Genomic DNA, 14,535 nt, shown 5'->3' on the forward strand with positions numbered 1-14,535 from the left:
CAAAAGACAAATTTCCTTTATATAAATATCCCCATAACATGAACATTAAATGAAAGAGACCGGTATTCAAGGCACCATCAGTAGACTATATTTTCTATTTTAGCAAAAGTGGGCTAAATTTACTTCAAAGAAAAAACAATAATAGCAATTTTCTATCATCCACTCAACTGAAATATTTTTAAAATATAATTGGATTGAAATACAAAAAAATAAAGTGCAAAAATCTATTAATCAAAAACAACACTTTGTTTAAGGAGAAGTAACATGCAGTGAAAACAAATATTAAATTTTAACTTTTAAACTTGAACTGAGTAAAAACTCTAAATATGTGATTGCACAGTAATGTTCACTTGTTTGAGGTTGAGGGTGATACTTGGTGGTGTCCCATCTTTTCCACAAGTTCATCAATGTTCGGGGTAAGGCTCTGAGCTGAAGAAATCCTCAGAATTGAGTGGAGGTGTTCAGCAGTAAGTCGACTTCTGTGTGATGTTTTGTTCAGGTTCATCAAAGAAAACAGTTGTTCACACAGGTATGTGCTGCCAAACATAGACAACGTTTGAGCAGCCTGGATGCGCAGCTGGGGCATTGTGCCGGGGAGGAAACGGGCGAACTCCGCAGCACCCACTGCCGCATATTTTGCCCTCAGTGCATCATTGCATTGGAGGTCAATCAACTCCATTTGGAGGTTTGGTGGTGAGCTTTCCACGTCAACAGCAAATGGGTTACCGAGCAGTTCCAACCTGCTTTTTTGTGCTTCAAAGTCAGCAAATCGGCGTCGAAAGTCAGCGGCAAGCATACCTATTTTATCAGCCAACTGTGTGCTCGGGAACGCACTGGTAGAGAGCTTCTCTTTCATGGTCTGGCAGCTGGGAAAGTGGCTCAAATTTTCTTTCCGCATCTGCGTCTCCCACAGAGTCAGTTTGGTTTTAAATGCCTTCACTGTACTGTACATATCAGAGATGACACGATCCCGACCCTGCAGCTGCAAGTTTATTGCATTCAGATGACTCGTAATGTCACACAGAAAAGCCATTTCACACAGAAACATTTCGTCTCGGAGTTGTGTTGTGTCTTTCCCTTTGCTGTCCAAGAACAGACAAATCTCCTCACGAAGCTCGAAACATCTTTGAAGCACCTTTCCCTGGCTTAGCCATCGCACCTCTGTGTGATAAGGCAAATCACCATGCTCCGTTTCTAACTCCGTCAGAAATGCCTTGAACTGGCGGTGATTCAAACCTTTGGCTCTGATAAAGTTAACTGTGCGCGTGATGATGCTCATTACATGCTCCATTTTCAAGGCTTTACCGCACAACGCTTCCTGGTGTATGATACAATGATAAGCTGTCAGCTCACCTGTCGCGTTTTCCTCTTGCATCTTTTCCCGTATCTTCGCCACCAGTCCGCTCCTGTGTCCACACATCGCAGGTGCTCCGTCGGTTGTCAAACCCACGAGTTTTTCCCAAGGCAGCTCCATCTCATTTACACATCTTGACACCTCTTCATACAAATCATGCCCCGTAGTTGTGCCATGCATAGGACGTAAAGCCAAAAACTCCTCTGTCACGCTTAGGTTGGAGTCCACTCCGCGGATGAAAATTGACAACTGGGCAATGTCAGAAATGTCGGTGCTCTCATCCACAGCCAAGGAATATGCAATAAAATCTTTTCCCTTTTTCACAAGCTGCTCTTTTAGATTGATGGACAACTGGTCTACTCTCTCGGCAATGGTGTTTCTGCTCAGACTCACATTTAAAAAGAGTTGCCTTTTTTCTGGGCAAACTTCGTCACAAACTTTAATCATGCAGTTTTTGATGAAATCCCCCTCCGTAAATGGCCGGGCTGATTTAGCGATCTCTTCTGCCAAAATAAAACTGGCCTTGACAGCAGCCTGGCCTTGTGATTTGGCTTTTTTGAACAGAGCCTGTCGAGATTTGAGGCCTCGTTTTAATTCCTCTGCCTTTTGTAGCCTTTGTTCCATGTCCATATTCTTGTTTTTGTCCGCGTGTTTCGTTTCATAATGTCGTCTCAGATTATACTCTTTCAGTACCGCCACACTTTCTCCACACAGAAGACACACAGGTTTTCCAGCTACCTTCGTGAACATATACTCCGACTCCCACCTTGTTTGAAACCCCCGGTTCTCAGTATCCACCTTCCGTTTTGCCATTTTTGATGGGTATCTGAAAGTTAATTTTACTGTGATGCTGACGACTGCTGTGCCAATAAATATTGAAATGAAGCAGCCTACTGCTCGGTGCGTCACCTTTGCATTGTGGGAAATGTAGTATTGGTGCGTGTAAAAGATCTGCGGGCTGCCGGCTTGCTGCGGGCCGGTTCTAATAATAAATCAAGATCATCCCAGGGGCCGTAAAAAACCTTCTTGCGGGCCGGATGTGGCCCGCGGGCCTTGACTCTGACATATGTGCTCTATAGTGTAGTAATAGACTGGTCTGTATCCTCTATAGTGTAGTAATGGACTGGTCTGTATCCTCTATATTGTAGTAATAGACTGGTCTGTGTGTTACTAATATCCTCTATAGTGTAGTAATGGACTGGTCTGTATCCTCTATAGTGTAGTAATGGACTGGTCTGTGTCCTCTATAGTGTAGTAATAGACTGGTCTGTGTGTTACTAATATCCTCTATAGTGTAGTAATGGACTGGTCTGTATGTTAGTAATATCCTCTATAGTGTAGTAATAGACTGGTCTGTGTCTTACTAATATCCTCTATAGTGTAGTAATGGACTGGTCTGTATCCTCTATAGTGTAGTAATGGACTGGTCTGTATCCTCTATAGTGTAGTAATAGACTGGTATGTGTGTTACTAATATCCTCTATAGTGTAGTAATGGACTGGTCTGTTTGTTACTAATATCCTCTATAGTGTAGTAATAGACTGGTCTGTATCCTCTATAATAGACTGGTCTATGTGTTACTGTAGTAATAGACTGGTCTGTGTGTTACTCCTGTAGATAATAAGGACTATGATGCCTATCTGTCATACACCAAAGTGGACCCGGACCAGTGGAGTCAGGAGACGCGTGAGGAAGAACGCTTCGCCCTGGAGATCCTACCCGACGTCCTGGAGAGGCATTATGGGTATAAACTGTTCATTCCAGACAGGGACTTGATCCCAACCGGAAGTAAGTTTTGTACCTTTTTGGTTTATTTCCTGTTTAATTCTGTTTCTAATGTTGGCATTGTGTTGTGTACATACCACGTGACACATTCTACCATCTTACTTTGCACTGTAAACATCTGACAAACTTTGATTTTGCAGTGAGATGTCACTTTAATCTGTTAATTACAACATAACAGCATGTGGCGTTCAGCCGCTGATTTTGAGTTGTCTGTGGTATAGCTGAAAATGTGTAATTAGTGGGTAATAATCATCTTTGTGATTATATTGCATTGATCCGGTCTTAATCATATCTTTATGATCGCTGTCTCACAACCAATTAAAGGGGACTTCTGCAAGTTGACTGCAGTTCACTGCTTGTAATTCAGATTCACACTTGGCACCTGTGATAGGGCCATGATACTGGAGGATAATGCTTCTCTGATACTGTTCCATTATTCTCAGTTGGAATCCATTTTCTTTGTTTTTGCTCATTTGTGTCACATTCTTGTCTGTCACATTGTTCAGTTTGTGTCGATGTTACGATTACAGCCAGTTTGACTTAAATGTTTGTGTTGTCAGGGGAACTGTGTTAATAGGGGATACGTGGCACAAACCCAGGGCTAAAATACAGACCTTCTAAGGACTTTTGTTCTCCTCTAAGACCTCATTAGTCAATGGATTTGTCTCTAGGCAAATTAATTAACAAATAAAGCTATTTATTTAACTGAAATATATGCTATGTTGAAAGTTTGAGTATAAAGTAATCAATTGAAATAGTAGTCTTCATAGCCAATGAATTGTTTGAAACGCATCTAGTACAATGTAATACATAGTATGTAAACTGACAGACTCCTTTGGTCCTGATGCCACAACTCCCATATTAAACTGGGATAAAGGTGTTTTGGTGAGTTGAGAGAAACTAGGCACAGTTTATCTAAGTAAGTTATTTAAGTCCCCTGACTCTAACTTCCTCTGATGCCTTTCTGCAAGTCTACCTGATCACACCTTTTGAATGTTGAACTATTTATGTTTAGGTTTCACCAATGATCATTTCCAGGACGATTCAAGACTCCTTAGAGGTACTCTCATTCCCCCAGCCACTTACCACTGCTTGTGTCAGCAACTAACCACAACCAGCCACAACTAACCACAACCTGACACAACTAACCACAACCAGCCACAACTAACCACAACCAGCCACAACTAACCACAACCTGACACAACCTGACACAACCAGCCACAACTAACCACAACCAGCCACAACCTGACACAACCAGCCTCACCCAGCCACAACTAGCCACTCCCAGCCACAACTAACCACAACCAGCCACAACCTGACACAACCAGCCACAACTAACCACAACTAGCCACAACCAGCCACAACTAACCACAACCAGCCACAACCTGACACAACCAGCCACAACTAACCACAACTAGCCACTCCCAGCCACAACTAACCACAACCAGCCACAACCTGACACAACCAGCCACAACTAACCACAACTAGCCACTCCCAGCCACAACTAACCACAACCAGCCACAACCAGACACAACCAGCCACAACTAACCACAACTAGCCACTCCCAGCCACAACTAACCACAACCAGCCACAACCTGACACAACCAGCCACAACTAACCACAACTAGCCACTCCCAGCCACAACTAACCACAACCAGCCACAACCTGACACAACCAGCCACAACTAACCACAACCTGACACAACCAGCCACAACCAGCCTCACCCAGCCACAACCAGCCACACCCAGCCACAACCAGCCACACCCAGCCACAACCAGCCTCACCCAGCCACAACCAGCCACACCCAGCCACAACCAGCCTCACCCAGCCACAACCAGCCACACCCAGCCACAACCAGCCGCACCATCCGTGCTACTCTAGAGAGAGACCGCGAGAGACAGAGAGAGACAGAGAGAGACAGAGAGAGACGGAGAGAGACGGAGAGAGACAGAGAGACGGAGAGAGACAGAGAGAGACAGAGAAGCAGAGAGAAGCAGACAGAGAAGCAGAGAAGCAGAGAGACATAGAAGCAGAGACAGAGAAGCAACGACAGAGAGAGAGAGAGAGAGAGAGAAGCAGAGGAGCAGAGACAGAGAAGCAGAGAGAGAGAGAGAAGCAGAGAGAGAGTGAAAAGAAGAGGAGCAGAGACAGAGAAGCAGAGAGAGAGAGAAGCAAAGAGATAGAGAAGCAGGGGAGCAGAGACAGAGAAGCAGAGAGAGAAGCAGAGGAGCAGAGAGAGAGAAGCAGAGAGAGAGAGAAGCAGAGAGAGAGAAGCAGAGGAGCAGAGACAGAGAAGCAGAGAGAGAGAGAAGCAGAGAGAGAGAGAAGCAGAGGGAGAGAGAAGCAGGGGAGCAGAGACAGAGAAGCAGAGAGAGAGAGAAGCAGAGAGAGAGGGAAGCAGAGGAGCAGAGACAGAGAAGCAGAGAGAGAGAGAAGCAGAGGAGCAGAGACAGAGAAGCAGAGAGAGAGAGAAGCAGAGGAGCAGAGACAGAGAAGCAGAGAGAGAGAGAAGCAGAGAGAGAGAGAGGCAGAGAAGCAGAGAGAGAGAGAGAGAGAGAGGCAGAGAAGCAGAGAGAGAGAAACAGAGAAGCAGAGAGAGAGAGGAAGAGAAGCAGAGAGAGAGAGACAGAGAAGCAGAGAGAGAAGCAGAGAGAGAGAGAAAGCCCCTTGAATTGAATTGAATTGAATTGAGAAGCAGAGGAGCAGAGACAGAGAAGCAGAGAGAGAGAGAAGCAGAGAGAGAGAGAAGCAGAGGAGCAGAGACAGAGAAGCAGAGAGAGAGAGAAGCAGAGAGAGAGGGAAGCAGAGGAGCAGAGACAGAGAAGCAGAGAGAGAGAAGCAGAGGAGCAGAGACAGAGAAGTAGAGAGAGAGAGAAGCAGAGGAGCAGATACAGAGAAGCAGAGAGAGAGAAGCAGAGAGAGAGAGAGGCAGAGAAGCAGAGAGAGAGAGAGAGAGAGGCAGAGAAGCAACGACAGAGAGAGAGAGAGAGAGAGAGAAGCAGAGGAGCAGAGACAGAGAAGCAGAGAGAGAGAGAGAAGCAGAGAGAGAGTGAAAAGAAGAGGAGCAGAGACAGAGAAGCAGAGAGAGAGAGAAGCAAAGAGATAGAGAAGCAGGGGAGCAGAGACAGAGAAGCAGAGAGAGAAGCAGAGGAGCAGAGAGAGAGAAGCAGAGAGAGAGAGAAGCAGAGAGAGAGAAGCAGAGGAGCAGAGACAGAGAAGCAGAGAGAGAGAGAAGCAGAGAGAGAGAGAAGCAGAGGGAGAGAGAAGCAGGGGAGCAGAGACAGAGAAGCAGAGAGAGAGAGAAGCAGAGAGAGAGGGAAGCAGAGGAGCAGAGACAGAGAAGCAGAGAGAGAGAGAAGCAGAGGAGCAGAGACAGAGAAGCAGAGAGAGAGAGAAGCAGAGGAGCAGAGACAGAGAAGCAGAGAGAGAGAGAAGCAGAGAGAGAGAGAGGCAGAGAAGCAGAGAGAGAGAGAGAGAGAGAGGCAGAGAAGCAGAGAGAGAGAAACAGAGAAGCAGAGAGAGAGAGGAAGAGAAGCAGAGAGAGAGAGACAGAGAAGCAGAGAGAGAAGCAGAGAGAGAGAGAAAGCCCCTTGAATTGAATTGAATTGAATTGAGAAGCAGAGGAGCAGAGACAGAGAAGCAGAGAGAGAGAGAAGCAGAGAGAGAGAGAAGCAGAGGAGCAGAGACAGAGAAGCAGAGAGAGAGAGAAGCAGAGAGAGAGGGAAGCAGAGGAGCAGAGACAGAGAAGCAGAGAGAGAGAAGCAGAGGAGCAGAGACAGAGAAGTAGAGAGAGAGAGAAGCAGAGGAGCAGATACAGAGAAGCAGAGAGAGAGAAGCAGAGAGAGAGAGAGGCAGAGAAGCAGAGAGAGAGAGAGAGAGAGGCAGAGAAGCAACGACAGAGAGAGAGAGAGAGAGAGAAGCAGAGGAGCAGAGACAGAGAAGCAGAGAGAGAGTGAAAAGAAGAGGAGCAGAGACAGAGAAGCAGAGAGAGAGAGAAGCAAAGAGATAGAGAAGCAGGGGAGCAGAGACAGAGAAGCAGAGAGAGAAGCAGAGGAGCAGAGAGAGAGAAGCAGAGAGAGAGAGAAGCAGAGAGAGAGAAGCAGAGGAGCAGAGACAGAGAAGCAGAGAGAGAGAGAAGCAGAGAGAGAGAGAAGCAGAGGGAGAGAGAAGCAGGGGAGCAGAGACAGAGAAGCAGAGAGAGAGAGAAGCAGAGAGAGAGGGAAGCAGAGGAGCAGAGACAGAGAAGCAGAGAGAGAGAGAAGCAGAGGAGCAGAGACAGAGAAGCAGAGAGAGAGAGAAGCAGAGGAGCAGAGACAGAGAAGCAGAGAGAGAGAGAGGCAGAGAAGCAGAGAGAGAGAGAGAGAGAGAGGCAGAGAAGCAGAGAGAGAGAAACAGAGAAGCAGAGAGAGAGAGGAAGAGAAGCAGAGAGAGAGAGACAGAGAAGCAGAGAGAGAAGCAGAGAGAGAGAGAAAGCCCCTTGAATTGAATTGAATTGAATTGAGAAGCAGAGGAGCAGAGACAGAGAAGCAGAGAGAGAGAGAAGCAGAGAGAGAGAGAAGCAGAGGAGCAGAGACAGAGAAGCAGAGAGAGAGAGAAGCAGAGAGAGAGGGAAGCAGAGGAGCAGAGACAGAGAAGCAGAGAGAGAGAAGCAGAGGAGCAGAGACAGAGAAGTAGAGAGAGAGAGAAGCAGAGGAGCAGATACAGAGAAGCAGAGAGAGAGAAGCAGAGAGAGAGAGAGGCAGAGAAGCAGAGAGAGAGAGAGAGAGAGGCAGAGAAGCAACGACAGAGAGAGAGAGAGAGAGAGAAGCAGAGGAGCAGAGACAGAGAAGCAGAGAGAGAGTGAAAAGAAGAGGAGCAGAGACAGAGAAGCAGAGAGAGAGAGAAGCAAAGAGATAGAGAAGCAGGGGAGCAGAGACAGAGAAGCAGAGAGAGAAGCAGAGGAGCAGAGAGAGAGAAGCAGAGAGAGAGAGAAGCAGAGAGAGAGAAGCAGAGGAGCAGAGACAGAGAAGCAGAGAGAGAGAGAAGCAGAGAGAGAGAGAAGCAGAGGGAGAGAGAAGCAGGGGAGCAGAGACAGAGAAGCAGAGAGAGAGAGAAGCAGAGAGAGAGGGAAGCAGAGGAGCAGAGACAGAGAAGCAGAGAGAGAGAGAAGCAGAGGAGCAGAGACAGAGAAGCAGAGAGAGAGAGAAGCAGAGGAGCAGAGACAGAGAAGCAGAGAGAGAGAGAGGCAGAGAAGCAGAGAGAGAGAGAGAGAGAGAGGCAGAGAAGCAGAGAGAGAGAAACAGAGAAGCAGAGAGAGAGAGGAAGAGAAGCAGAGAGAGAGAGACAGAGAAGCAGAGAGAGAAGCAGAGAGAGAGAGAAAGCCCCTTGAATTGAATTGAATTGAATTGAGAAGCAGAGGAGCAGAGACAGAGAAGCAGAGAGAGAGAGAAGCAGAGAGAGAGAGAAGCAGAGGAGCAGAGACAGAGAAGCAGAGAGAGAGAGAAGCAGAGAGAGAGGGAAGCAGAGGAGCAGAGACAGAGAAGCAGAGAGAGAGAAGCAGAGGAGCAGAGACAGAGAAGTAGAGAGAGAGAGAAGCAGAGGAGCAGATACAGAGAAGCAGAGAGAGAGAAGCAGAGAGAGAGAGAGGCAGAGAAGCAGAGAGAGAGAGAGAGAGAGGCAGAGAAGCAGAGAGAGAGAAACAGAGAAGCAGAGAGAGAGAGGAAGAGAAGCCGAGAGAGAGAGACAGAGAAGCAGAGAGAGAGAGAGATAGTAGAGGGTGCAAAGGGGTCTTGTGTTTGCCAGCGTTAAAGTCCAATTACAGAGAACATCCAGACTGACTTATCATAGTGAGGTGATGAGAGGGCTTTGTTCTCCATGCTCCTGCTAATCAGCCTGCTCTCTTGCTCTCCTCTATCCCCAGGGGCTCAGCTGAGCATAAGGCATAAAAGAGAAAAGCCCTTTTGAGTTTTAACCTCCCCAAGGGTTGGAGGGAGACAAGAAGGAGAGAGACGGAGGGTGAGGGAGATGTAGAGGGGTCCATAAGGAGATGGAGTGAGTGAGGGAGAAAGGGAGATGGAGAGAGGGAGAGATAGAAAGAGGGAGAGTGAGAGAGAGAGCAAGAAAGAGCGTGAGAGATGGCCAGCCCTGTTGGTTCAGAGAGCAGCACCTCTCACAGTAGGGGCTCTTTGATTAGAAAGGGAAGCTTAGTTAATCCTGTCAACCTGTAGTGGAAAAGTCTTTGTTTCTGACAGGACCCCAGCAGCCTCACTAATAGCAGACTTTAGCAGCCTCTGCTCTTCTGGCATGTAGGGGACACGCACATTGGCTACATTTGGCTCGACGATATGTACTGTTACAAATGAGGAACACTGTTTAGAAAGGGCAGCTTGTATAGTGTGTCTCCCTACACACACACACGAACACATAGTAGCCACACACACACACACACACGCACACCCACACACACACACACACACACACACACACACACACACACACACACACACACACACACACACACACACACACACACACACACACACACACACACACACAGATCAATTTCTCTCATATTGTTATCACTTTGAGTTATTGTGACTCAGTAGGTCTCTAATAGCCATTATATCAGCAGTTTAGAACATACAGTTTAACAAGGCTATGGGGTCTGATAGGTCAACTATTGTCTGATGTCAGTGTGTTTAACAAGGCTATGGGGTCTGATAGGTCAATGTATTGTCTGATGTCAGTGTGTTTAACAAGGCTGTGGGGTCTGATAGGTCAATGTATTGTCTGATGTCAGTGTGTTTAACAAGGCTATGGGGTCTGATAGGTCAATGTATTGTCTGATGTCAGTGTGTTTAACAAGGCTATGGGGTCTGATAGGTCAATGTATTGTCTGATGTCAGTGTGTTTAACAAGGCTATGGGTCTGATAGGTCAACTATTGTCTGATGTCAGTGTGTTTAACAAGGCTATGGGGTCTGATAGGTCAACGTATTGTCTGATGTCAGTGTGTTTAACAAGGCTATGGGGTCTGATAGGTCAATGTATTGTCTGATGTCAGTGTGTTTAACAAGACTATGGGGTCTGATATGGTGTCTTATTGTCTGATGTCAGTGTGTTTAACAAGGCTATGGGGTCTGATATGGTGTCTTATTGTCTGATGTCAGTGTGTTTAACAAGGCTATGGGGTCTGATATGTTGTCTTATTGTCTGATGTCAGTGTATTTAACAAGGCTATGGGGTCTGATAGGTCAATGTATTGTCTGATGTCAGTGTGTTTAACAAGGCTATGGGTCTGATAGGTCAATGTATTGTCTGATGTCAGTGTGTTTAACAAGGCTATGGGTCTGATAGGTCAACTATTGTCTGATGTCAGTGTGTTTAACAAAGCTATGGGGTCTGATAGGTCAACGTATTGTCTGATATCAGTGTGTTTAACAAGGCTATGGGGTCTGATAGGTCAATGTATTGTCTGATGTCAGTGTGTTTAACAAGGCTATGGGGTCTGAAATGTTGTCTTATTGTCTGATGTCAGTGTATTTAACAAGGCTATGGGGTCTGATAGGTCAATGTATTGTCTGATGTCAGTGTGTTTAACAAGGCTATGGGTCTGATAGGTCAATGTATTGTCTGATGTCAGTGTGTTTAACAAGGCTATGGGTCTGATAGGTCAACTATTGTCTGATGTCAGTGTGTTTAACAAGGCTATGGGGTCTGATAGGTCAACGTATTGTCTGATGTCAGTGTGTTTAACAAGGCTATGGGGTCTGATAGGTCAATGTATTGTCTGATGTCAGTGTGTTTAACAAAGCTATGGGGTCAGATAGGTCAATTATTGTCTGATGTCAGTGTGTTTAACAAGGCTATGGGGTCAGATAGGGCAATTATTGTCTGATGTCAGTGTGTTTAACAAGGCTATGGGGTCTGATATGTTGTCTTGTTGTCTGATGGCAGTGTGTTTAACAAGGCTATGGGTCTGATAGGTCAATGTATTGTCTGATGTCAGTGTGTTTAACAAGGCTATGGGGTCTGATAGGTCAATGTATTGTCTGATGTCAGTGTGTTTAACAAGGCTATGGGGTCTGATAGGTCAACGTATTGTCTGATGTCAGTGTGTTTAACAAGGCTATGGGGTCTGATAGGTCAATGTATTGTCTGATGTCAGTGTGTTTAACAAGGCTATGTGTCTGATAGGTCAACTATTGTCTGATGTCAGTGTGTTTAACAAGGCTATGGGGTCTGATAGGTCAACGTATTGTCTGATGTCAGTGTGTTTAACAAGGCTATGGGGTCAGATAGGTCAATGTATTGTCTGATGTCAGTGTGTTTGAGAAGGCTATGGGGTCAGATAGGTCAATGTATTGTCTGATGTCAGTGTGTTTAACAAGGCTATGGGGTCAGATAGGTCAATTATTGTCTGATGTCAGTGTGTTTAACAAGGCTATGGGGTCTGATATGTTGTCTTGTTGTCTGATGGCAGTGTGTTTAACAAGGCTATGGGTCTGATAGGTCAATGTATTGTCTGATGTCAGTGTGTTTAACAAGACTATGGGGTCTGATATGGTGTCTTATTGTCTGATGTCAGTGTGTTTAACAAGGCTATGGGGTCTGATATGTTGTCTTATTGTCTGATGTCAGTGTATTTAACAAGGCTATGGGGTCTGATAGGTCAATGTATTGTCTGATGTCAGTGTGTTTAACAAGGCTATGGGTCTGATAGGTCAATGTATTGTCTGATGTCAGTGTGTTTAACAAGGCTATGGGTCTGATAGGTCAACTATTGTCTGATGTCAGTGTGTTTAACAAAGCTATGGGGTCTGATAGGTCAACGTATTGTCTAATGTCAGTGTGTTTAACAAAGCTATGGGGTCTGATAGGTCAACGTATTGTCTGATGTCAGTGTGTTTAACAAGGCTATGGGGTCTGATAGGTCAATGTATTGTCTGATGTCAGTGTGTTTAACAAGGCTATGTGTCTGATAGGTCAACTATTGTCTGATGTCAGTGTGTTTAACAAGGCTATGGGGTCTGATAGGTCAACGTATTGTCTGATGTCAGTGTGTTTAACAAGGCTATGGGGTCAGATAGGTCAATGTATTGTCTGATGTCAGTGTGTTTGAGAAGGCTATGGGGTCTGATAGGTCAACGTATTGTCTGATGTCAGTGTGTTTAACAAGGCTATGGGGTCTGATAGGTCAATGTATTGTCTGATGTCAGTGTGTTTAACAAGGCTATGGGGTCTGATAGGTCAACGTATTGTCTGATGTCAGTGTGTTTAACAAGGCTATGGGGTCTGATAGGTCAATGTATTGTCTGATGTCAGTGTGTTTAACAAAGCTATGGGGTCAGATAGGTCAATTATTGTCTGATGTCAGTGTGTTTAACAAGGCTATGGGGTCAGATAGGGCAATTATTGTCTGATGTCAGTGTGTTTAACAAGGCTATGGGGTCTGATATGTTGTCTTGTTGTCTGATGGCAGTGTGTTTAACAAGGCTATGGGTCTGATAGGTCAATGTATTGTCTGATGTCAGTGTGTTTAACAAGGCTATGGGGTCTGATAGGTCAATGTATTGTCTGATGTCAGTGTGTTTAACAAGGCTATGGGGTCTGATAGGTCAACGTATTGTCTGATGTCAGTGTGTTTAACAAGGCTATGGGGTCTGATAGGTCAATGTATTGTCTGATGTCAGTGTGTTTAACAAGGCTATGTGTCTGATAGGTCAACTATTGTCTGATGTCAGTGTGTTTAACAAGGCTATGGGGTCTGATAGGTCAACGTATTGTCTGATGTCAGTGTGTTTAACAAGGCTATGGGGTCAGATAGGTCAATGTATTGTCTGATGTCAGTGTGTTTGAGAAGGCTATGGGGTCTGATAGGTCAACGTATTGTCTGATGTCAGTGTGTTTAACAAGGCTATGGGGTCTGATAGGTCAATGTATTGTCTGATGTCAGTGTGTTTAACAAGGCTATGGGGTCTGATAGGTCAACGTATTGTCTGATGTCAGTGTGTTTAACAAGGCTATGGGGTCTGATAGGTCAATGTATTGTCTGATGTCAGTGTGTTTAACAAGGCTATGGGGTCAGATAGGTCAATTATTGTCTGATGTCAGTGTGTTTAACAAGGCTATGGGGTCTGATATGTTGTCTTGTTGTCTGATGTCAGTGTGTTTAACAAGGCTATGGGGTCTGATAGGTCAACGTATTGTCTGATGTCAGTGTGTTTAACAAGGCTATGGGGTCTGATAGGTCAATGTATTGTCTGATGTCAGTGTGTTTAACAAAGCTATGGGGTCAGATAGGTCAATTATTGTCTGATGTCAGTGTGTTTAACAAGGCTATGGGGTCAGATAGGTCAATTATTGTCTGATGTCAGTGTGTTTAACAAGGCTATGGGGTCTGATATGTTGTCTTGTTGTCTGATGGCAGTGTGTTTAACAAGGCTATGGGTCTGATAGGTCAATGTATTGTCTGATGTCAGTGTGTTTAACAAGGCTATGGGTCTGATAGGTCAATGTATTGTCTGATGGCAGTGTGTTTAACAAGGCTATGGGTCTGATAGGTCAATGTATTGTCTGATGGCAGTGTGTTTAACAAGGCTATGGGTCTGATAGGTCAATGTATTGTCTGATGTCAGTGTGTTTAACAAGGCTATGGGTCTGATAGGTCAATGTATTGTCTGATGTCAGTGTGTTTAACAAGGCTATGGGTCTGATAGGTCAATGTATTGTCTGATGTCAGTGTGTTTAACAAGGCTATGGGTCTGATAGGTCAATGTATTGTCTGATGTCAGTGTGTTTAACAAGGCTATGGGGTCTGAAATGTTGTCTTATTGTCTGATGTTTGTTTGTTTTGTGTTTGTTGACTTATTTCTCATTCTCTCTGTTTTTCTCAATATTTTTTTTTTTAATGTAAAATGCATGCTCTATCTGATGCATTAGATGTATACACTTCTATTTAAATATCCTATTTAGCTAGTCAAACTCAATAAAAGACCATAGCAGGCAGCATCAACCAGTGGATGATAGCCATGTTTTACATACTATACATACAGACTAGAATATCTATATATATATACATGATACATTTATATTATATACTATTATATACTGTGTTATTATTTCATAGTGTAACTTCCTTCATATCATTCTTGCCTCTCTTTCTTTCTCTCTCGCTCTCACCTCCCTCTGTATCTCTGTACCTCTCCCTCCCTCCCCTCTCTCTTTGTATCCCTCTCCTTCCCTCCTCTCTCTCTGTATCCCTCTCCTTCCCTCCCCTCTCTCTGTATCCCTCTCCCTCCCTCCCTTCTCTCTGTATCCCTCTCCTTCCCTCCCTTCTCTCTGTACCCCTCTCTCTGTATCCCTCTCCTTCCCTCCCCTCTCTCTCTCTGTATCCCTCTCCTTCCCTCCCCTCTCTCT

The 14,535-nt window shown here is 45.2% G+C and overlaps 1 protein-coding gene across 2 annotated transcripts in view; it reads left to right on the forward strand.

The window, feature by feature from the left end:
- Nucleotides 1-14,535, forward strand: part of LOC110495483 (interleukin-1 receptor accessory protein-like 1) — a 398,899-nt gene that overhangs the window by 382,873 nt on the left and 1,491 nt on the right. The window contains exons 10-11 of one of the 2 annotated variants that reach the window (XM_036951893.1): nt 2,972-3,142; nt 4,155-4,199. In XM_036951893.1, the coding sequence (XP_036807788.1) occupies nt 2,972-3,142; nt 4,155-4,199 (216 nt within the window). The remainder of the gene's footprint in view (nt 1-2,971; nt 3,143-4,154; nt 4,200-14,535) is intronic. The other variant, XM_036951894.1, reaches the window with a different exon arrangement.

This window comes from Oncorhynchus mykiss, chromosome 18 (assembly GCF_013265735.2).
Source record: "Oncorhynchus mykiss isolate Arlee chromosome 18, USDA_OmykA_1.1, whole genome shotgun sequence".
Lineage (NCBI taxonomy): Eukaryota > Metazoa > Chordata > Actinopteri > Salmoniformes > Salmonidae > Oncorhynchus > Oncorhynchus mykiss.